The 23,078-nt window shown below is 44.5% G+C and overlaps 1 protein-coding gene across 2 annotated transcripts in view; it reads left to right on the plus strand.

Annotated features, from left to right (window-relative positions):
* Positions 1-15,778: 15,778 nt before the first annotated feature.
* The window catches only part of MFSD1 (major facilitator superfamily domain containing 1), a 51,982-nt gene continuing 44,682 nt past the window's right edge, over positions 15,779-23,078 (plus strand). For both annotated transcript variants that reach the window (XM_066600426.1, XM_066600436.1), the window contains exon 1: positions 15,779-15,950. In XM_066600426.1, coding sequence (XP_066456523.1) covers positions 15,797-15,950 — 154 coding nt within the window. In that variant the 5' untranslated portion in view covers positions 15,779-15,796. The remainder of the gene's footprint in view (positions 15,951-23,078) is intronic.

Genomic DNA, 23,078 nt, shown 5'->3' on the forward strand with positions numbered 1-23,078 from the left:
AGCCCCGCCTTCAGAAAGCAATGCTCTGTTGGCGTGGAGGAGGGAGCGACAGCCTATAGCAGCGCCGCAGATCATCGTAGAATGCCGCGGGAGGTGAGTATTGATTTTTTTTTTCTACAGGTGGTTAGTCTGGCATATAAGACGACAGGTAGTTAGTTTCCCCATTGAAATGCGTTGGAACGCATTTAGGCTGGGTTCACACGGGGCGTATTCCCGCCGGAAATCCCGCGGTTTGGCTGCAGCAAAAACCGCGAGATTTCCGCCGGGAGAAGTGCCGCGGAAAAAGCCGCCGCGGCTTTGAAGCAGGCCAGCCGCTCACTTTTCCGTTGCGGCCGTCGCTCCCATAGAGGAGAGCGCGGCCGCGATGAAAGTAAATAATAAACAGACATGCTGCATCTTTGGAAACCGCGGCTGCGGCCGCCGCAGACGCGGTTTCAGTCTGACTTACCGCAGCAGATTGGCCGTCCCGTGTGGACGAGATTTCTGAGAAATCTCGTCCACATGGCTGGCTAATCCCGAGATTAGCGGCCGCGGGCAGATTTGCCGCGGCAAAACCGCGGCAAATCCGCCCTGTGTGAACCTAGCCTAATGGTGTTTTAATGCATTTCAATGGGGAAAAGTGCTTGACATACAAGTTTTTTGCCTTACGAGCTCTGTCTCGGAACGGATTAAACTCGTATGTTAAGGCACCACTGTATATCTCAAACTATAAATTTTAACTGGAAAAGTTGGGGGTCGTTTTATACACCCAGTTGTCTTATACATCGGAAAATACGGTAGTTAAACGAGTTATATGGGCAGGAAAAAAACTGAAATAAACTCTGGAAAAAGAAAAAAGAAGCCATATTCACTTCACTCAATCCTTGTGACTCCCATTCCACCAATGCTCAGTCCCTTGTTGTCCTACACTTCCAGCTGCGGCGGCACTGACATTCCGACAATGAAGTAAGCCAGTGATTGGCAGCTGGGGTCACATGTCCCTATTGTCAGTGACATCATTGCTGGCTCACTGCAGTTAGAAGTAACATAGTAACATATTATTTAAGGCCGAAAAAAGCCATATGTCCATCCAGTTCAGCCTATTACCCCCACCACCAATGTTGATCCAGAGGAAGGCAAAAAAAAACAACCAATGAGGTAGCAACCAATTTTCCCCATTTAAGGAAAAAAATCTGTCCTGACTCTAATCTGGCAATTAGAATAATCCCTGGATCAACAACCCTCCTGAAGTCATAAGTGTCGACATATTGCATCCAAGCCTTTCTTGAACTATTTTAGCAATTTTGCCATCACCATGTCCTTAGGTAGAGAGTAGCATATTCTCACTGCTCTTACAGTAAAGAATCCCCTTATATGTTGTTGTAGAAACCTTCTTTCCTCTAAACGCAGAGGATGCTCCCTTGTTACAGTCGTGGGTGTAAATAGATGATAGGAGAGATCTCTGTATTGTCCCCTGATATATTTATACATGGTTATTAGGTCGCCCCTCAGCTGTCTTTTTTCTAAACTAAATAATCACATTTTTGATAACCCCTCTGGATATTGTAGTCCATTTATTACATTAGTTGCCCACCTTTGAACCAGTTCAAGCTCTGCTATATCCTTCTTGAGTACTGGTGCCCAAAACCGTACAGAATATTTCATGTGTGGTCTGACCAGTGATTTGTAACGAGGAAGAACAATGTTCTCATCATGTGCCCATGTACCTCTTTTGATGCACCGCATGATCCAATTTGCCTTGGCAGCAGCTGCCCAACACTGGTTGCTCCAGTTAAACTTACAGGTAACTAAATTCCCCAAATCCTTTTCCATATACCATCTACCCAGTGGTTTCCCATTTAGTGTGCAATAGTGACATGTTTTTCCTGCCCATGTGCATAACCTTACATTCATCAGTGTTAAACCTCATGTGCCACTTTTCTGCCCAAGCCCCTAACTTATCTAGATCCTCTTGTAACCACATTCTGATCTCTCTTGTGTTAATTATTTTACATAGTTTTGTATCATCTGCAAATATTGCTATTTTACTATGCAATCCTTCTACCGGGCCATTAATAAATATATGAAAAAGAATAAGGCTCAAAACCAACCCCTGTGGTACCCCACTAGTAACGGTTACCCAATCAGAGTATGTACCATTAATATCCACCCTCTGCTTTCTATCACTGAGCCATTTACTTACCCACTTACACGCATAGTCGCCCAGACCAGCATTCTCATTTTACATACCAACCTTTTATTCGGTACAATATCAAACTCTTTGGAAAAGTTCAGATACACAAGATCCTATGACTCTCCTCAATGCAGTCCAGAAATTACCTCCTGGTAGAAGCTCATCAGGTTGGTTTGACAGGAGCGATCTAACATAAACCCATGCTGATATGGAGTTATAAATGCTATTTTCCTTGAGGTCCTCCAGGATAGCATCTCTTAGAAACTCTTCAAACATTTTACCCACAATAGAAGTAAGACTTACCGGCCTGTATTTTCCAGGTTGACTTTTTGACCCCTTTTTGAATATTGGCACCACATTAGCTATACGCCAGTACAGTGTAACCCTGTCACAATAGAGTCCTTAACTATAAGAAACAAGGGTCGGTCTATCACATTACTCAATTCCCCATAAAACCTGGGTTTATGCCATTGAGACCCGGCGATCTGTTTTTTTTTAATCTTTATAAGATGGCTCTGCACTTTCTCCTGAGTTAAACTGGTGACATTTAGTGGAGAGTTTACCTAATCATTCTGCATTTCATCTGACATTTCATTCTCCTCTGTGAATACACTGGAAAAAAAGCTATTTAATAGATTAACTTTCTCCTCATCACCCTCTTCAATTTTTCCTACATTATTTTTTAAAGAGCCAACACTTTCAGTATTAATCTTTTTGTTATTTATATAACTGAAAAACAGTTCACGGTTAGTTTAATGGACAATTTACACATAACGCAGAGGCGTAACTTGAAGCTTGAAGCTTCTGGGCCCCCATGCAAAATCTGTAATAGGGCCACCAACTATAATGCTTTTTTCATAGTACTGGGCTCCCAATATGGAGAAGAGAGGTCTTATGGGCCCCCTAAGGCTCCTGGGCCCGGGTGCAACCGCATCCCCTACATCCTCTATAGTTACGCCCCTGACGTAACGTTTAATGCTCAACATTTATTAAAACGAGCAAATTTGAGCAGCAATCATGCAGTGTCAATGCACAAAAGTTGCTTACTATTTGTTCACTTGTCGTAATCATTGACTTTCAGTCAGCATAAAAACTATCGCTAGATCGCTGGCTTCTCGTTACATCTAAATGCTCCCCGCTCAGCGCTTCACTTAGAAGGTGAAGCACTGAGTGAAAACCAGTGAGAAGTTCGTGAGCGAGTGTGGTGCAAAGATAATTGGCTATTTGTAGCCCTCCATCTTGTATTCAAACAGCCATAAATGTTTAATGTATAAATAAAAAGGATTGTATAACTGAGTCTTATAGACTTGTTGGAACCATGTTGATATCGGCACACAGTGTCACCATTGTCTTGTAATTCTACCACCATTGTCTATTGAGTCTTGTGATTCTATTGTCTAATTAATCATGCAAATCTATCATCATTGTCTTAAGACTGAACTGGGGCCTTAAAGGGGTTGTCCCGTGAAAGCAAGTGGGGTAAAGCACTTCTGTATGGCCATATTAATGCACTTTGTAATATACATCGTGCATTAAATATTGGCCATACAGAAGTTATACACTTACACCCCCCCCCCCCCCCCCCCCCGGTGTTGGCGTTCCTGTCTCCATGGCGCCGACCGAAGCCTTCTTTTCTTTCCATTAGACGCGCTTGCGCAGTCCGCTCTTCTGTTCTGATGAATGGGGCCGCTCCGGCGTGCTCGCGCCGCACAGGTCTTCTGCTGCAAGCGCGTCTAATAGAAGGAGAAGAAGGCTTCGGTCGGCGCCATGGAGACGGGGACGCCAGCACCGGAGGGGGTAAGTGTATAACTTCTGTATGGCCAATATTTAATGCACGATGTATATTACAAAGTGCATTAATATGGCCATACAGAAGTGCTTAACCCCACTTGCTTTCACGGGACAACCCCTTTAAGGCCCATTTAGACAGGACAAGTGTCGGGCAAACGATGCCCGACACTCGTCCCCGCACATACCAGCTCCCGTGCACCTGCACGGTAGCTAGTATCGCTGGCTCACAGCGGGGAGGCTGCAGGAGATTTCTCTCCTTGCACTTCCCCGCCCCTTTCCATTGACATAACATAGCGGCCGTTCAGTACTGAATGCTCCTATTTACACTAAGCGATCAGCGATCTGCTAGTCCATCGTCCCGTCTAAATGGGACTTTATGTATTTTTGAAGCTTAGTGTTGTCATTGTTTTAAGAATCAGTTTTGTTTGTCTGATCTGGTTAATGGTCACTTCAGATTGTGACCTTTTCGGACAAGCAACTCTATGCATTGATATTTGCGATGCAAATATTCGAGCAATAGATCATACTTACTAGGTATAAAAGACAGTTTTGGGGAGTTAGAAGCATTTTGGACCTGTGATGGGGAATGCCCTCTCACAGTGTGGTTTCCAAGAGGCCCCCTGTTTTCTGCCTCTCGTGAAATCCAAAATTCCTACCCGCACGTCTGAGCGAACCAGCAAAAGTCCATGCCTTTTCGATGCCCGCCTATTAGCGTGTATTGTTTGGGCGGATGGCATAGTCCCACATTTAAATATTAATTTCTGTATCATATTTTCTATTAGAATCATTAAAAAATGCTCTTGTGTCTAGATATTGCTGCAGAGGCATAGCTAAAGGCTCAGGGGCCAAAATTCAGCTCACTCCACACACATCTGTACCTGTACCCATATCTAAACAGCTGCAAAATACATTTACATTATATCACTATATACAGGGAGGTGTAAAACTTATACCAGCTGCACATATATAATGATATATAGAAGATACCCAGGTTTGGCTGTTTTTCACATCTCGTGTATATAGAGATATGGAGCATGCTGGTGTAGTCTGAGTTCCAGCGCAGAATTGAAAGCTGCCTAGCCTGAGTATTTTCTCTATATAATTATATATGTATAACTGGTATTAGTTATACATCTCCTGTATATAGTGATATGGACCATGCTGGTATAACCTGGGTATTTCCTGTATATAGTTATATATGTATAGCTGGTACAAGTTATACATATCCTGTAAATAGTGATATGGAGATGCTGGCGTAACCTAGGTATCTCCTGTATATAATTACATATATACAGCTGGTATGAGTTCTACAGTATAACTTATACCATATGTCCATAGATACTGTAATTATATACAGAGCATACCTAGATTATACCAGCATGCTCCCCTCCTCCACAACCAGACATCGCCGGCTAGACCAATCACGCGGCCGACAATGCACTGACAGACTGCAGTTATGGTGAATCACAACTGCAGTCTCAGTGGTATGGGGACAATGTGGCAAGGGAGTTTGCAGCGTTGAATTGGCCCACCCGCTAGATTAAGGCTGCAGTGGTGAAAAGATATGAGCTGCAGTGTGCATCAGTATATGGCGGGGGGCCCGTGTACCCTCCTTGCTAAGGGGCTGGGTTGCAATTGTGACCCCAACCGGTACGCCAGTGTATTGCTGTTACCCAGGGCCGGATTATTACTGGTGCTGCTGAAGCTCCAGCTCTGGACATCGTGCCCCTGATGGCTCATGGGTCCCCTAGGATGGGTGCTGTTCCCATTGGCTCAGGGAGCCCCAGCAAAAAAGTTTATAGAAAGAAGTTGCAGGCAGGCTGAATCGTGGTACTGCACAGTCACAGACCTATACCGCCTGTCAGGAATAGATGCAGCAGCCTGTTACTGATGTCACTTCCAATCTGTTTGGTGCTATGTCTGAAGGTAGCTGTGGGTGGTAAGACTTTTGCTGAGCTGGGTCTGTTTTTAGCCGTACGTTTTCTGAACCGCTGTTGCAGAGGGCGTTACTGCACTGTGCATACCCAGGTATGATGTGCCGAAAGGACTCAATATTATAGTCTGCCTGCCCTAGAGTGTTGTGTGCCTATAACCTCAGTAACATATACTGCAAGCCTTTCTATACAGCCTCAATGACTACTATATCCTCATAATAGCAGCCATAAACTGTAGATATAACTATGCAGATCATACAGCTCTTTATTGCACCCTGGTGACATGTGTTTATTCTGCTGCAGCTAGATAGTCACCCAACCATCTTTATTATACTTACAGAGTGGTCTTATGGCAGTACATTAAATGTATAGTACTTTCTGAGTATACACATTTTATTGGAGTTATTCCTTTTGTGAATTGGAATAACCCTTTGATAGACATACCTCTCAACTATGCTAGATACAGTGGCGCAGTCCTATTTTTCCAGGTGCTGTCCTGCTGTCTCATGGCTGTGCATGTCTCCATACCTCCCTACTATCGTAGATTCAGTGGGATTCAGTCTCATTTTTTTTTCTATGGCATTCACCCTGTTGGATAAATAATGTGATAATTTTAATAGTTCAGGTCATGCAGATGGTTGGTACCATCCGCAGTGGGGGTTCAATGTTTATTACTGCTGACACTCCCATGCAGTGGCCAGAATTGTAGATAACTCCAATCCTGGCCACGTAACCCCTCAGATATCACTGTCAATAGCAAGCGTGTATAACAGCTGGGCGCTCCAAGCAGAGAACAGCTGGATGCAGAAGACAAGCTTGTCTTCTGTATACCCCACTCGGAGCGCAAAGTGATCAATCGCTCAATGTTTGACCGATCACCTTGCACTGTAAAGGCACACAACGATTATCGCTCAAAAGTCGCTCAAAAGACATCTTTTGAGTGATAATCGTTGTGTCTAAACCAGGCTTTAAAGAAACTAACATTGAGGGCTCAAAGTAGCAGGTTTGACAGCTGACACTAAGGCCACCTGCAGACGCCCTTGGAAGCTGCCATAGGATTGCGTTAGCAAACGCAATCCTAGGCAGATGGCTGCAGTTTGGCCCCCCGCACAGAAACATCACTCACCAGCCGCCGGCTCCGCTCTGTGCATGCGCCGGCTGCTGGCACATGAAAGATCTGGAGCTGCGGGGCGCGGGTGAGTACGCACTGCTCTCTGCAGGCGCTCGGGTCGGGTCCCGTGGCGAGAATTCTCGCTGCCGGATCCGACCCGGCTGTCTGTAGGCGACCTAAGGGAGTGGTGCAGAAGGTAAGTGTAGGGGAAGGGGGGAAGAGACTTGTTATTTGAATAGCGCCAACTAATTCTGCAGCGCTTTCAGGTAATTTGTTTATTGCCCCCCAGCAAGCTGGTATTCATTTTGCCGACCTCAGAAGGATGGAAGGCTGAGTCAACCTTGAGCCACCTGAAGTATTCTGTTGCCTTAACACTCTGCGCCACACAAGGCCCTTAAAACTGTAAAACTTACATCCCTGGACTCAGCATGTCAGCTACTTCGGGCCCATAAGCTTAACTTATACGGCTGAAAGTGGCTGACAGATTCCTTTCAAATAGATAGGATCTGAGTTATTTTGGCCATTGCAGTAGGGGGTCTGTTGTATATTACAGATGGCACCTGCTTATAAATTTACCTGGGATCTAGCTGATCAGCTGTTTGATTATTTTGGGTAAGCGCCACAGTTTCTTTACTGCATTTTTGGCACGGTGCCATTCATTTTATAGCGGCTGTACAGTTTATAGCAGCTTGATCCCATTCACTTGAATGGGACTGAACTGCTGAAAGGCCACATGATGAATGAATATGGCATCTCTGGCCTGAGAAGAGGCAATGGTGCCACAGCCGCTCCAAACAGCTGATTGGCAAGGGTCCCAGGTAGTAGGCCCCACCGATAGGACATTGATAACCTATCCTGAGGATAGTATTCTCAGAAAGCCCCTTTAATAGCTGTATTGTGTTGTATTTGTACACGAAAAATATATACAGTATATAATATTGCTAGAGTAGCATTCATATTAAATAATATTTGGTCATTGGTAGATGGTCTTGTAAGGAGGCCAACACCGCCCTCCCCAGATGTTAAAGCCACAGGTTGGTGTTATCTGTGTCTTCTCTAGTGTCTGTCTTCTGTGTTCTCCCTTCCCCATCTGTCTCTCTGTCTCTGTTCTTAATGTCTTATGTCTTGTGGTCATTGGGGCACTGAGGCGTGGCAGCAGCATTATCTGAGGGAGCTTGGGGCTTCCAAACTGGGAGTAGCATTGGCATTGCCATAGCTCAATTCGTCAGGAGAGAAGTGTGGAAAAAAGAAGGAGGAAAGCAGTGAGAATTGAAGGCCGTGAAAGAGTGTAAGGCAGCGCATAAATAGCAATTACCTTTTTATTTTTCATCATACTACCCCTTTAACTAATGATTAAAGGGAAAGATTCCCAAAATTGTAAGGGGCTTATTTAATTCTCCTAATATGGTCCTAAACGGTCTCTTCACTCTCTTCAGTATTATGTACCTATATTGCGACACCCATGGAAATTTATAAGTCCATATTACATGCCAGTATGCCATGTGAGGTTTTTTTCTCAAGGATTTATGAGTTCTAAGAGAGCAAAAATCATGCCATGTTAAAATGCATTATTCATGGGGAGAATACTTTTGAAAATGATGTTGCAGTAAGGCACCATATGGCGTCACATGAAGTGCCTATGTCTGTATAACATGGGACCAGTGTGTGCTGCAGCTCTTTGACACTAAGGCATCATTCAGATAGCTATAATTTGGCTACTTTTAGGCGTCAGCATTGTGGCATTAAGAACCAGAATTCCTGCTGTTGAACTGACTCTATGGTGGTGGTGGTCCAAGTTCACGGGATAGAAATTTAAGTTCACAGGGGCAGATACATGAATTTGATGGGGGGGTGGGCAGGAGGTTCCAAATGCATAATTTCTAAACCAAGTTAAAGAATTGCAATATACAAGAGATATCAAAAGTCTACACACCCCTGTTAAAATGCTATGTTTTTGTCATGTTAAAAATTCTTTGTCTGATTTTTTAAAATGACATAAACATGGCATTTTAACAGGGGTGTGTAGACTTTTGATATCCACTGTAAGCCTGCAACAAAAGTTCTTTTTTTTACGATCTAAAAAGTCAGTTCACATAGTGCGCCACCAAAAGAATGTATTGTATGAGAGGAAAGGGTGTAGGGGAAAGCAAATAACAGAACTTTTATTTAATACATAAAATGAGTGGTCTATGTACTCGTAAAAGTCGCACAGAGGCTCCGTATAATAAAAGACAATAGAAATGCTCTATCTTGAACCGATGCTCTCTTATTGCAGTGTGGTCCAAGCTATATTGCCCCGATTATTTGATCAAGTATATCAAGGATGAGCAGAATAGTGCAGAATTCCATCATCTGACTGACCAGCGGTGCTGTGAAAAAAGTATTTGCCCTCATCCGGTTGCCTCTATTTTTGCTAATTCATCACATTTAAATGTATCAGGTCTAGAGATGAGCGAGCGTACTCGGAAAAGCACTACTCGCTCGAGTAATTTGCTTTATCCGAGTATCGCTGTGCTCGTCCCTGAAGATTCGGGTGCCGCTGCGGCTGACAGGCGAGTCGCAGCGGGGAGCAGGGGAGAGCGGGCGGGAGAGAGGGAGAGAAAGATCTCCCCTCCGTTCCTCCCCGCTCTCCCCTGCAGCTCCCCGCTCCATGCTGGCACCCGAATCTTCAGGGACGAGCACAGCGATACTCGGATAAAGCAAATTACTCGAGCGAGTAGTGCTTTTCTGAGTACGCTCGCTCATCTCTAATCAGGTTATCAAATTAATTTTAATATAAGATAAAGACGACACAAGTAAATACAAAATGCAGCTTTTATGTGATCATCCTATTTATTGAAGATAAAGATATAGGCCGAATGCCCATGGCCGTAGTTGCACTTCAGGATTTGGAGCGAGAGTTTGCCTCTGGATCTCACAGCAAATACTCCCCATAGGACATGCTATGAGAAAAAGCTTTTCCATGCCCACAAGTGGAAATCAACTGCAATTTTCCATTTGTGGGGGAAAATCGCAGCATGTCCTATTATAATGTGAGTCTTGGATGGACTGCTTCTGTTGTAGTCAATAAAAGTCGTCCATCCCGCGGCGAGTTGCAGTGGATCTGAGTCAGACATGAGTCTCTGCACTGTGCATGTGTGGCAGGGCGCCAGCCGGCGTACCCACAGAGCAAAAAAAAAGACTTCAAGATAGGTACGCCGGGGTCAATGCTGGGGCACAGAGATTGATTCCGCTGCGAGATTTCGCAGTCGGAATCTGACCCGGCCATGTGCATTCAGCCTTATTCAAAATCTCTCTCACCCATGTGTAAACGTAATTGCCACCCTTAACCTAATAACTGTTGTGCCACGCTTGGCAGCAGCAAATGTGATAACTTGTGATGAGTCTTTAAGGCCGCCTCCGGATTCCGCAGCAAATACCTTTCATAGCATGCTATGGAAAGGTGTTTTATCCTGCCCATCTATTGCAATTTTCCGCTGGAGGGGGAAAAAATCGTAGCATGCTTTATTTGAAGGCGGATTTCGTGCGGACGGCTTCTATTGAAGTTAATGGAAGCCGTCCAAACCCGTGGCCCTTTCGCAAGAAAGGTCATTGCAGAAAAGTCTCGGGATCCGTGTCATTGTCTAGCGATGGCGCTGCATTATCTGTACTGTGCATGTTCAGAAGGGAAGGGAAGAATCCGGATAGGTACACAGGAGTCACCGACCGGACACAGGGTCGGATTCCGTTGCGGGATCCAGCATGTGTAATCTGAGCCGGTCTTACATAGCTGTTTGGGAATTTTAACCCACTTTTCTTTGCAGAAAAGTTTTAATTCAACTACTTTGGAGGATTTCTAAGTATGAACTGCCTGTTTAAAGTCTGACACAGCACGTCAATGGGATTCAAGTCAGGAACTTGCTGGTGAACTAGCTTGTGCTTCAGCTCATTGTCCCGCTGCACAATCCAACTGCTCTTGAGCTTTAGGTCATGAACTGATGGGCGGACATTCTGATAGAGAGCAGAACTCATGGTTTACATCAGTTATGACTAGTCGTCCAGGTCCTGCAGAAGTACAGCAGCCACAGACCATCACACAGCCCCCATGTTAGCTGTTGATATAATGTTCTTATTGTAGAATGTGATGTTAGCTTCACACCAGATGTAACAGGACCAATGTCTTCCAAAAAGTTCCACTTTTGATTCAACAGAATACTGGATGTTATTTCAAAAGCCTGGGGGGTCTGAAAGTCCCCAGGGCTGCCATGGCAGATTGCCTATGAGGCCATGCCTGTGGTGTGGCTTGATAGATTGCCTGTCAGATTGCAGCATAATGTAATGCGATGGCATTACATCATACTGCAGGAGCGATCAAACCATCGCAAGTTCATGTCCCCTATGGAGACTAAAAAAAAATGTAAAAATTAGTTTAAAAAAGCTTTATTAATTAAATGAATTAAGAAAAATAAAAGTAAAAAAAATACCCTTTTCCCATAATTATAATAAAAAATCTAAATTAAAAAAAAAACATATTTGGTATCGTCCACAAAAGATCTATTAAAGCAACACATTATTTACCCTGCACGGTGAATGTCGATAGAAGAAAAATAACGCCAAAATTGTGCATTTTTGGTCACCCCGTCTCCAGGACTAAAATAAATAAAAAGAGATCAAACAGTCATATGTACTCTAAAATAGTAACAATAGAAACTACAGGAAGTCCTGCAAAAAACGAGCCCTCCTACAACTATGCCGATGGAAGAATAAAAAAGTTATGTCTGTCATAGGATGGTGGTAGAAAATAATTAAAAAAACAAAACATCTTTGGGAAAAATAAGTACAGCAAAAATATATATATATAAACTTCGTATCGTAAGATGACAGAATTTCGTTTCCTTTTTTCCCATTTCCACGTAAAATTTTTTCAGAGTTTTTCAGTACATTATATGGTACCACTAAAAACTACAACAAGTGGGGGAGAAAAAAACGAAAATGGAAAAAAAAAAAGGCTGCGTCCTTAACGGTTAATATCTTTGGGGTAGGAAGGTCCATAACATGCTGCTAGGCTAAATTCACACGAGAGAGCGCAATATGGGGCCGTGAATCCTGCCCCCTTATCGCGCTCCGCACTATGTAAAATCCAAGATGATGAAAGGCATTTTCATGGCAAAACAGCCTTGCATCACTTCAGGGAAGAAGGGAAAATCCCCGATGTAGCTGTCAGCCGTGGCGGGGGATCGTAGAGTTTCTCCCATTGTTTTCAATGGGAGATCTCGTATCGAATCGCGTGCACCTAGTATGTGGTGCGATGCTGCTGCCGACCCCATTAAAAACAATGGGCGCAGCGATGTGAGAGCACGCAGCATGATAGAACATGCCACAATTTGTTTTCCGCATAGCGGTGCCATGCAGGGAAACATCGATCATGTGTATGACTCCATTCAAATGAATTGGGTTCATATTAGTTCAAGATTTGTGCGTCTCACGACGCACAAATCTTGTGCGATTTTAGCCGGCCTTAGGTAGAAAGGGAAATGTAGGTGAGAGCCTGAATCCTTCTAATGGGTTTGGATCTATAAAAGGAATTATGGCAATATGAGAACTGGGAATTGTCCCTAGGTTATCATTGAGCAGAAAGGTCAGTTAGTGCAGGTCACTGCTGTAGGTGACCATCCCTGCCATCAGTGCTCTGTATTATGTAAGAGGGTTTTCTAGGACAGGTGGCATTAGTACCATGCCAATCTTGGTATGATATCCACTGGTGCACTATGTGCCTAATGTATGAAGAGTAGATTTCTGATATAATTTATGCCAGTTTTGTAGCGTAATTTATATGCAAAACTGTCGGGCCGCTGCAGCTTTGCCCTCTTCAAAGAAGCCGCACTAATTGTGTGAGGCTTGCACCAAAAATTGCAAGTTTTTTATGTCAGTTGTGGCCAGATAAATTCACCCTATAAAGTCTCTGCATATGCCAATGTATGTTTCACCAATCTCCTGGCTTCTTGCTGGGGCTCCCACACAGCACCCCGCTATTCCCTCTATTTTAGGCCTCCTGCACACAGGCGGATTTGCATTGCGAAATCCAGAGCGGGATTCGGCCTCCGGATTCTGCAGCAAATCCAGCCCAAAGCATGCTGTGAGAAAATGTGATTTCCTGCCCACGAGCGGAAATCAATTGCGATTTTTTTGCTCGCAAGAGAGAAATCGCAGCATGCTGCAATTTTGTGCGGGCTACGCATGGCTGGCTTCCATTGAAGTCAATAGAAGCCGTCTGTCCCGCGGCCATAGCGATGGTCGCGGCATCCTCTCAACTGAACATGTGCCGGCCGGCGCCTCGGCAGCAGAGGAGGCCGCGTCATCATCATCTCGTCCACACGCTGCGGCCGAGCCGCACGAAAACTGACATGTGGCACAGAATTCAATTCCGCAGCATGTCAATTCTTTTCTGCAGCGGCCTCTCTCCTCTCTATGGGGAGAGAAAGCCGCAGCAGAATGCCAACGGAGAAACCGCTCTAAAACCTGCAGCTAAAGGCCACGGGTTTTGAAGCTGCGCTTTTGCAGTGGAATTCTCAGTGGTTTGGTTTTGTCTTGTTATATGGCTGTGATTATTACGGCAGTATAAGGCCGGTTTCACACGGGCGACAAAATCGAGTGATTCTCCAGCGATGCGATAGCGCGAGAATATGCATGTTTGTGAAACCTATGCTTTTCAATGGTTTACTTCACATTTGCGATCTTTTAACTGATGCTATGCTGCACGTAAAAAAATCGCGGCATGCCCTATCTTTCTGTGATGTGCTTTTTTTTTTTTATCTCCCATTTTAACATTAGAAACTCCTGTTGTCTATTGCGATCAAAAAGCGCTAGAAAATTGCAAGCTGCAGCAATGTTTTTGCAAGAAAAAGCATTGCTGACGCTCAGACATCTCATGAGCAAAAAAGCGATTTTGCTGCAATTTTTCATTGCAGCGATATCGCAATCGCCAGTGTGAAGGAGCCCTAAGGGAACAAAACCACGCTCGTGTGAATCTGCCCTGGATATGGATATCATACATCTTGGATTCACATTGATGTGTTAAGATTAGCATTTTTTTGTGGACTGATTGTTCAAATAAAAACAAAAACATAGCGTGTCTTATTTTCGCCCTTATTCATGGATCGGCGTTGCGTTTTAAAGTAAAAAATGCAGCAAATACGCCTTACATGTGTATTCAGTGCAGCTTTTACAAAGACTGTGAAAAAAGTGACATCGATTGGGCCTACTTTTTTTTCTGCACGTGAAAAACACTGAATATGAATGTAAAACAGATGGCCAAAAACACACAAACGCATGCAACATGGACAGTGAGGCAAAAACCACATGGCGCACGTGCTAATATGCTCACCGCTATGGAGCGGATTAGCGCATGAACCAGATTCTTTTTGTCTTTCGGACTATTCAAACTCCATGCTAGTGCGAAAGAGTTTTAAAAAAACAAACAAAAAAACAGGAGTAAAGGTCCTGCACTATCTTTCTCGCACGTTGTATTAGAATCCCAATAGTGGAAATGAAACCATTAGAAATTAATAGCTTTGTTTTGTCCCATTCTGAAAATCACGTCCGCATAACGGGACTAAAACACACCCATCTGTTTAAGCTGTGAAACCGATGTGCTTTTCTTGGACCAAAATTACACATGCCCCTGTGAATTCATCCTCAGGGCTTAAACAGATGGGCGTGTTTTTGTCTCTTTAAGGCCTCCTGCCCATGGACGGAGCGGGATACATCCACGGCGGTTGTGGGAAAGCAAGCTTTTTACTGCATTTTTCCGCAGTCTCTATTAATACTATATTAGTGGAGACCTCTCGCCGCGGAAAAACGCAGTAAGATAAAATATGCCAGGATTTTTTTCCCGCAGCGTAAATCTGCGGCAGAATCCCACATGAGGACTGAGCCATCAGGTTCAATAGAACCTAATAGCTGCGTAACTCCGCCGTGGATTTACGCCACGTGGAACGCGGCAGAAATCCAGCCGTGGGCAATTAGCCCTAACAGGCTGTGAAAAACTATTGATTTGAATGGTTTCATTTCCACTAGCCGTATTCTCGCCCGTTAATACTAATGCGGGAAAGATCGGGCAACACCTATCTTCACGCTGTTTTTTTTTTTTCAAGCTCCTGCGCTACGGTGCAGAGTTTGAATGGCTCAAGAATTTTTTTAAGAACCCTGTTCATGTGCTACTATACTTCACAGCGGCGAGCGTAGCTGCGAATACGTGCATGTTAAACGCCTTTTATGGCTCTTTCACATATTTCGCCTTGTGAATCTGCAGCATATTCTCTGCATGTTTCTACCTATTGGCAGTTTTTTATGTGATTACGCAGCGTATTTACACGTGTAAACATAACCCGCACAGAACCCCGTTATATATATTTACACACACCCATTCATCTCAGTGGGTTATTCCGCTGTGCGCCATGCAGCAAGATAAGACATGCTACGTTTTTTTCCTTGCGATCAAAAGTCACGTAAAAGATACGCAGCAGTGAGTGAACCCATTGAAATAAATGGGCTCTATGTGCTGTGTATGTCTGGTCAGGCTGCTCAGCATGTTCCCTGCACTCTTCTACACCGATAGACACAGAAGACATTTATTGGAAATGAATCTAAGCTCAATGTTGTTATTGGCAGCTCGTATCCAGGATACACACGCCGTAAAGCAGGACGTGCAGCGTCAGTACCGTCCTCACGCACGCTACGTCTAGTCACGTGTGTTATCGTCATGTGACCGCACTATCCCAACCCTCACGTGACTGCAGTAGGAGAAACATGTCGCTGGAAGACGAGCAGGAAGTGCTGCTCCCTGGGAGCGAAGATGGCCCGTCGGGCAGGGCAGTCCAGGGCCGGTTGCCCGCCATCTGTGACCCCAGCAGGTTCGCCCACCGGGCCGTGGTGCTGGCGCTCATGTGTTTCCTGGGCTTTGGTGAGTGGTGCACGTGTTGTTATGGGTGCAGGAGCCGCCCCCCATAGCTCAGGCTCCTAGTGCCTGCTGGGGATTGTAGTTCCACGACACCTGGCTATCCCTGCATGTGCGCAAAACTTAGGAAAACTATAATAGCTCAATAAGTGACACCTGGGAGATGTGCCGCCTGTCCCTCCAGCATGGTCACCTGCAGGAGGCCGGCGCATTATCCCTGCAGGCACGGCGGCTGCCGGATCTCCCAGGTCAGGACTGCTGACTTTGGTAATTTAGGCCACCGCTCCAATTTTTTTTATTCTTATTTTTTTAATCTCTTCCACTCGCTGCCATATTTGTTTTCGATCTTCCTCATTAAAAGTTTTACTAAATAAGTATTTTTATTTTTAGCCCCATACTGCTGTGTGAACCAGCTGCCTCCCCTGCAGGTGTCCGACCGCAGTATAAATATGATCAGATGTAGGCGACAGGCTCTCTAAATGCTGCTGACAGGGCTTGTGCCAAGATGGCCTCTGCCGTGCGTATGGACATCATGGGGTGCGGTCAGGGCCCCTCTCCCACAGCGGACTGTAGAGACGCATGCATTTTTAAAGCTCTGAAACCGCTCCCCCATTCATTACAACGGGCGGCGCATCTCGTTTAAAAATGCTGAAACACCCGATAACAGAGAGCACTTGAAAGATTTGTTTAAACGCTCGTCTGAGAAGCCCCATTTGAAATCAGTGCAGGTGTTTTGCAGTGTTACGTGCTGAAAAAAGCACCTGTGTGAGAGAGAGCGGTCTAAGTGCGCAAATTATCTTTTGTCATTCAGTTTTGTAAAATCTGTCAGTAAACTGAAGCACAAACCTTCCCCATGTGAGAGCGCCCTGATGGCCTGTTTACACGCAACGATTGTCGTTTGAATGAATGACCTTTTTTTAATTTTAAAAATTTTTTTTTTTTTTTTTTGCTTTACCCTGATTCTCGCCATTTCCCCTCGTTCGGCCCCCCCCCTGCACCTGGCAGAATCCGGCCCTGGGAGCAGCGGCGTCCACATGTGCCTGCTTACTTTAGTTTTCAGCTGTACTGCGGATGGTGCGCACAGACAAGCGCAGTACATTTTTTTATTTTTTTATTTTTAATTTAAACACTTGCTTTTCCCGTGTCATCGTTGAGCGATAACACAGAATCCGCAACCTTTCTGCAAATTCAATTGCGGGAGGGCCTCAGATTGGATGGCTTCCATTGTCTTCAATGGAAGTCATCTGCGTCAAATCCGTCAAAATACACAGTACGTCATCTGCGTCAAAAATGGAGCATGCTGCATTTTTTTCCTCCGCTTGCGGAAACCATGATGGATTACTGCAAGTGTGCAGGAAGAATCGATTTCCCACAGCGTGCTATGGGCGGATGTTGCTGCGGATCCGCAGTGCGGATGCTCGCCATGGATTCTGCAGCAAAGGCCTGAAGATAAGTGTTTGCTCAGGTGGGTGTCTATGCAAAGAAAAAAACATTTATATTGTGCAAGAATGGCTTTAGAAAGAATCTCTAGGTGGGCGGTTTTTAATTAGTGCAAAGAAAAAGCTGTCAGCATGTGGCTTGGCTTTTGAATGAGTCATTTTGTTTAGCTGGGCAAAAAATCGCCCCTCCCCTCGAGTTGTCCTAATGATTGCCCTTTAAACCTAACGACAAGTGAACAAACGAACGACTATTTTTATGCAGGCTGCAACTCTGTGTCCAACGACAAGTGGATGAATAGTGCACAATGGCTTCATGTTTACACGTAACATGAATTTTGAGCAGTAATCGTTGCGTGTAAATGGACTATAAGAGTAGGTTTCATACTGGCAATGCTTGTGCCGCCCTTTTATCTCAAGACAACCGTTCATGTGCGTGACCGTGCTGTAATATTACATATTCCCCACCATGGCAGAGGATGTGCTTGGACTGCTGCAGCTTCCCCCAGTAAATCCGCTCATTGCTGGTGGTGCCGAGTGTGGGACTCGGGATGATCAGCTCTTGGCACCAGGCCCCACGTTCAGGGGGTGTGTGCTGTGCATCTTGGCACAACTCCTTGAAGGTTCTGGTCCTACTATTGAGTTATGGATGTACCATGTAGGTGTCCCTGTCCCCGCGGAGTGCCCTCACTTTCTGCTTTATGTTCATTGTATGTGGGCCAGGATATGTGGAGTCGTTTCATTGTTGAGGTATGCTAAGGCCAATGATTGATTGCCCAGAGGAAATTAGAGACTGGGGGGATGTTTGGACTGTAAGTGGGTGACAATAGGCTCATTTGTTAAACGAAAGCTTAATTCACTGGGCAACCTTTTTAAACTGGTGTTTTCATCCTATATTACAATGGGCTATGTCCTAATAGTTTGAACAGTGGGGTCTGGCTTCTGTGTTGAGGCCCATTTACACGCAACGAGTGTCGCTCAAAATTTGTGCAAATGAGTGATAATCGTTACGTCTAAACGTGCGGCCATCGTGCACTATTTGTTCACTTGTCATTAGTCGCTGAGTTTCAGCCTTCATAAAAATAGTCATTAGTTCGTTTGCTTTTCGTTTGGTTCAATGGTATTCCTTCAGTCATTCAACCTTTCAAAGGACTAGAGGGGAGGGGTGATTGTTTGCCCATCCAAACACATTAACTACTTGTTGACTCATGCAGCAGAAGACAATGGCTTATCTTCACACTAATTAAAAACCTCCTGGCCAGAGATTCCTTGCATAATCACACGCCCACCTGAGCAAACAACATATACAGTGTTTATATAACTAAGGCCCCCTGCAGACGCAATCCTATGGCAGCTTCCAGGGGCGAAATTTCCAGCGAAATTTTCGCCCCTGGAAGCTGCCATAGGATTGCGTTAATAAACGCAATCCTAGGCAGACGGCCACGCAAAATCTCGCGTGGCAAACAAATTGCGGCATGCTCTATTTCGAGCCCTGCACAGAACTGTCACTCACCGACCGCCGGCTCCGCTCTGCGTTACTCCTGGCTGGATTATTACCACTAGTAACGCAATGCAAGATCGTCCGTGCATAGGAGCCCTAAACGTTCAGCATTTGAAAGCAAAAAAAATTGTTTAAATGACAATTGTGTGTAAATGGGGCTTAAGGGCTCCTGTCTACGGGTGATATTCCATTGCGTTATCTGCGATGATCATCCGCACGCAGGTAACGCAATGAATGCTTTCCATAGGATAACTATGGAAAGCGCAGCCTAATGTACACCAGCGGAGAATCACTGTGATTTTCCTCGATGAACCTATCTTTTTTTTTTTTTTTCAAGCTTCTCTATTTGTTGATTTTTGCATATTTTTCAAGAAAAATAAGTACGAAGATATTTAACATCACTCTTGTTTTACATAGCGTATATCATGTGTAACATGGATGCTAAATCAGCAGTTTGTATTAAGTAAAAAAAAAAATAATAAAAAAACCTGGATGGAGCATACTCTTATTTTTTATATTCATATAGATGAACTTATCATTGATGATGGGTTCCACGTGAAAAATCATTGTGACTTTAGCGCTCTCCCGCAGTGGAAATCCGTTGCGGGAAAACGCTATGCCCATGGATAGCCGGCCTTACTGAATGCAAAGGTGCTTCTGGGTTTTCACTGCAGAGACGCTTCAGTTTCTTGCACAACATGTGACCAAGATCAGGGGTGTAGAACACATACTCACCGAGGGCCACATCAGCCTTAGGGCTCCTGCACATCGGCGGAAATTCCGCGGCGGGATTCCCCGCAGAATTTCCACCCGTACACGCCTGCATAGGATTGCATTACAATATGCAGTCCTATGCAGACGGCCGCGATTTGTCTGCGTAAAAACACGCACAGAAAACAAATCACGGCATGTTCTGAGCAAGCCCCGCACAGAAATGTCACTCTCCGGCCGCCGGCTCCGGTCTGCGCATGCGACGGCTGCTCGGCAGCCGGTACATGGAAGATCTGGAGCCGTGGGAGAGGTGAGTGCCGCGCTGGTCTCTGCAGGGGCTCGGGTCGGGTCCCGCTGCGAGAAAATTCTCGCAGCGGGATCCGACCCGGCCGTCTGCAGATGGCAATAGGGTTGCTTTCAAAGAGCCCATTGTAATTGTATAGTAAGGGCTCGTTCACATGGGTGTATTTGTGCAGAGTATTACACTAATACATATGATTACGTATTGGTGTAAAACGTAAAAATAGTTTATGCCTGGGGGTTATGGCTGCCATGGCATGTTTTCTTATATTGATGTATTACACGTCTAATTTTTCATGACCAAGCCTGTTTGTGCCTTAGTGATGGAGCCACATTTTGGGAATCTGACATGTGTCACTTTAACATAGAATAACTCTGTAAAGGTTTTGCATATCCAAGTGATCTGACATAGTTTTTTCACCACATATTGTACTTCATTTAGATGGTAAAATTCGTGTACTTTTAAATTAACTTGGGAAAAACTTATAAATTGGGAAAATTTTGAAAAAAATTGGCGCTTTTTTCCTCACATTTCAACTGCATGTTAAATATGTGCAAACATACTGAACAAATTTTTGATGAGATATATATTTCCATCTGTTCACTTTATTCTGGACGCACATTTGAAACGGTGCAGTTTTTTTTTTAACCATTTAGGAGACGTACAAATTTAACATTGATTATTAACTAGAGATGAGCGAACGTACTCGTTTAGTGCGTTTTTGCACTCGAGCGCCGCTTTTTAACCGACTACTCAGGCGAAAAGATTCGGGTGGCGCCGGGGGTGAGCGGGGGGTTGCTCCACCACGCCCCCCCCCCCCCAATCTTTTTGTCCGAGTAGTCAGTTACTCGGAAAATGTGGTGCTCGAGTGCAAAAACGCCCTAAACGGGTAAGTTCGCCCATCTCTTTTATTAACATTTTGTTTTCCTGCACCAAGCAAAGATTGCAAAGGCTCATAGGTGTCAGAATGATAGATACCCCCACAAATGACCCCATTTTTTTAAAAAATACACCCCTTAATATATTCACTGAGGGGTGTCGGGAGTATTTTGACGCCATAGTTTGTTTTTTCCCAGGAGTTAGACCAGTCTCTCACACACGCGTTTGGGGAAAAAAACACAGCGTTTTTAAAATGCATCATTTTACAACATTTTGGAACAGTGTTTTTAACATGCACCATCATTGCAATAGGGGATGTAGCGCGTTAAAATCGCTGAAACACACTAAAATAGAACAGACAGCGTTCAATTAGCGCTAGTCTGAGAAGCCCAATTAAAACCAATGGATACAAAAAAAATCTGTGCTTTGTGGTTTGTGATGGCACGTAGACACGGAGCTCAGACCACGCCGCCTAGTCCTAGCGGTATTACAAACAAGGAAATGGCCAAAGAGGTTGGCTTGACGTGTAAACAAACATGCTTTTATTTATGGATGGTGCCACGTGTCAGGAACAGGACTCGTTTCAACCTGTTCCCATAAACACAGATGTGACCAAGACCTGCATTAGGTTGAAACACGTCCTGTTCCTGACACGTGGCACCATCCATAAATAAAAGCATGTTTGTTTACACGTCAAGCCGACCTCTTTGGCCATTTCCTATCATCACTGGAGGCTCAGTACAGCGTTTTTAATGGGTGTTTCAAACCTGTGTGAGAATGGCCATGATGCAATAGAGAAGGAAAAATAAAATTTCATATGTTTGCATATATGTCATTTTAAAGACCGGTATTTTTCTGTAGTGCACATGAAAATGAGGATTTTCCCCCCGAAAGACCGCTGTTTGTTCTGTGTTCAGAAACATACCCATTGTGACCCCAATCTTATGTCTGTATGCACAACGGGGCCCAAAGCGAAAGGAGCAGCCGGTGGCTTTCAGAACAGAACACACTAGTAGAGCCTTCAAGCTGCCAAAATGATGACCCCCCCCCCCCCCCCCACAAATTACCCCGTTTTGAAATCTAGACTCCTTTATCTAGGGGTGTGCTGCATATTTTGACCCCACAGTTTTTGAATGAATCTAAGTAAAGCAGAAGGGGAAACAATAAGATTTCAAATTTTTTTTGACAATTTATCATTTTCTAAACAGTAGGGTTTTTTTTTTGTACAGCACACATAGGATTTACGTTGTGCACCCCAAAATGGATACCCCTATTTGTCCTGTGTTCAGAAACATACCCATTGTGCCCCAATCTACTTATAAGACACATGGCTAGGCCTGTAATAGAGAGAACACCCATTGGCTTTCAGGGCACAACTGAATATATTCCAGGCACTATTGCTCACTTGTAGAGTCATCAAGGTGCCGAAATGATAGAACGCCCACCAGAAATGACTCATTTTGAAATCTAAACCCCTTAGCCTATTTACCTAGATGTGTACTGAGTATTCTGACCCCCACAGTTTTATTTACTTTTCACCTAAAATTTTAATTTCTTTCACAAATATTTATCAAATCTTAAAAAAAAAAAAATAATGTAAACTTTGTGGTATGTCTCAAAACAGGGGTAATTACAGAGGCCTGGTTGGGATGGGCACATGGGGCTAAAAAACAGGGTATCCCTCCTCTTCTCATGCTTGCTGCAAACCTGACACTTTTTTCGGGGGTATTTCTTGACCTCAGTGGCAGGGATGGGGCTTAGAAAGTGGCATTCTGTGAGGCTTCGCACTTCCTCGTAAATTTGCTGAGGTGCGGTGGTCTCACACAAAAAGTGCTCAACAAGCTGCTTCTGGAGATGCAGGAAGGGGATTGTTCCCGGGGATGACTTGTAAATTATTATATATAGCAATATGAATAAGCTAAATCGCTGCCTTTTTTTACCATTGGATAACAGTGACCGGGGATCGCTGTCTGGGGCCTCAAGTCACTGCACCGGGCTCTCGGCTACCTTTGGTAGCCGGGAGCAAGGAGATTTTAAATTTCTCCAGCCCTCCCCGCTTCTGTGCATGCGCAGAAACCGGTGAATGTCTGTAGAGGATGGTCACGTCTGTCAATAAATCCAGAGGCCTCTGGTAAGAAGTTACATCTGCCCTCATCTATTGGATCTGATTTAGATGAAACTTTGTTTTTACTTTTTTTTTTTTCCCCACTTTTTCGTGATCAGCCTGTTAAATAACAGCGATCATCTGGCTGGGGACTGCACCTCCGATACCAGGAAGCTGTCACACTCCTCCCCCCATCCCCCCC

This window comes from Eleutherodactylus coqui, chromosome 1 (assembly GCF_035609145.1).
Source record: "Eleutherodactylus coqui strain aEleCoq1 chromosome 1, aEleCoq1.hap1, whole genome shotgun sequence".
NCBI lineage: Eukaryota > Metazoa > Chordata > Amphibia > Anura > Eleutherodactylidae > Eleutherodactylus > Eleutherodactylus coqui.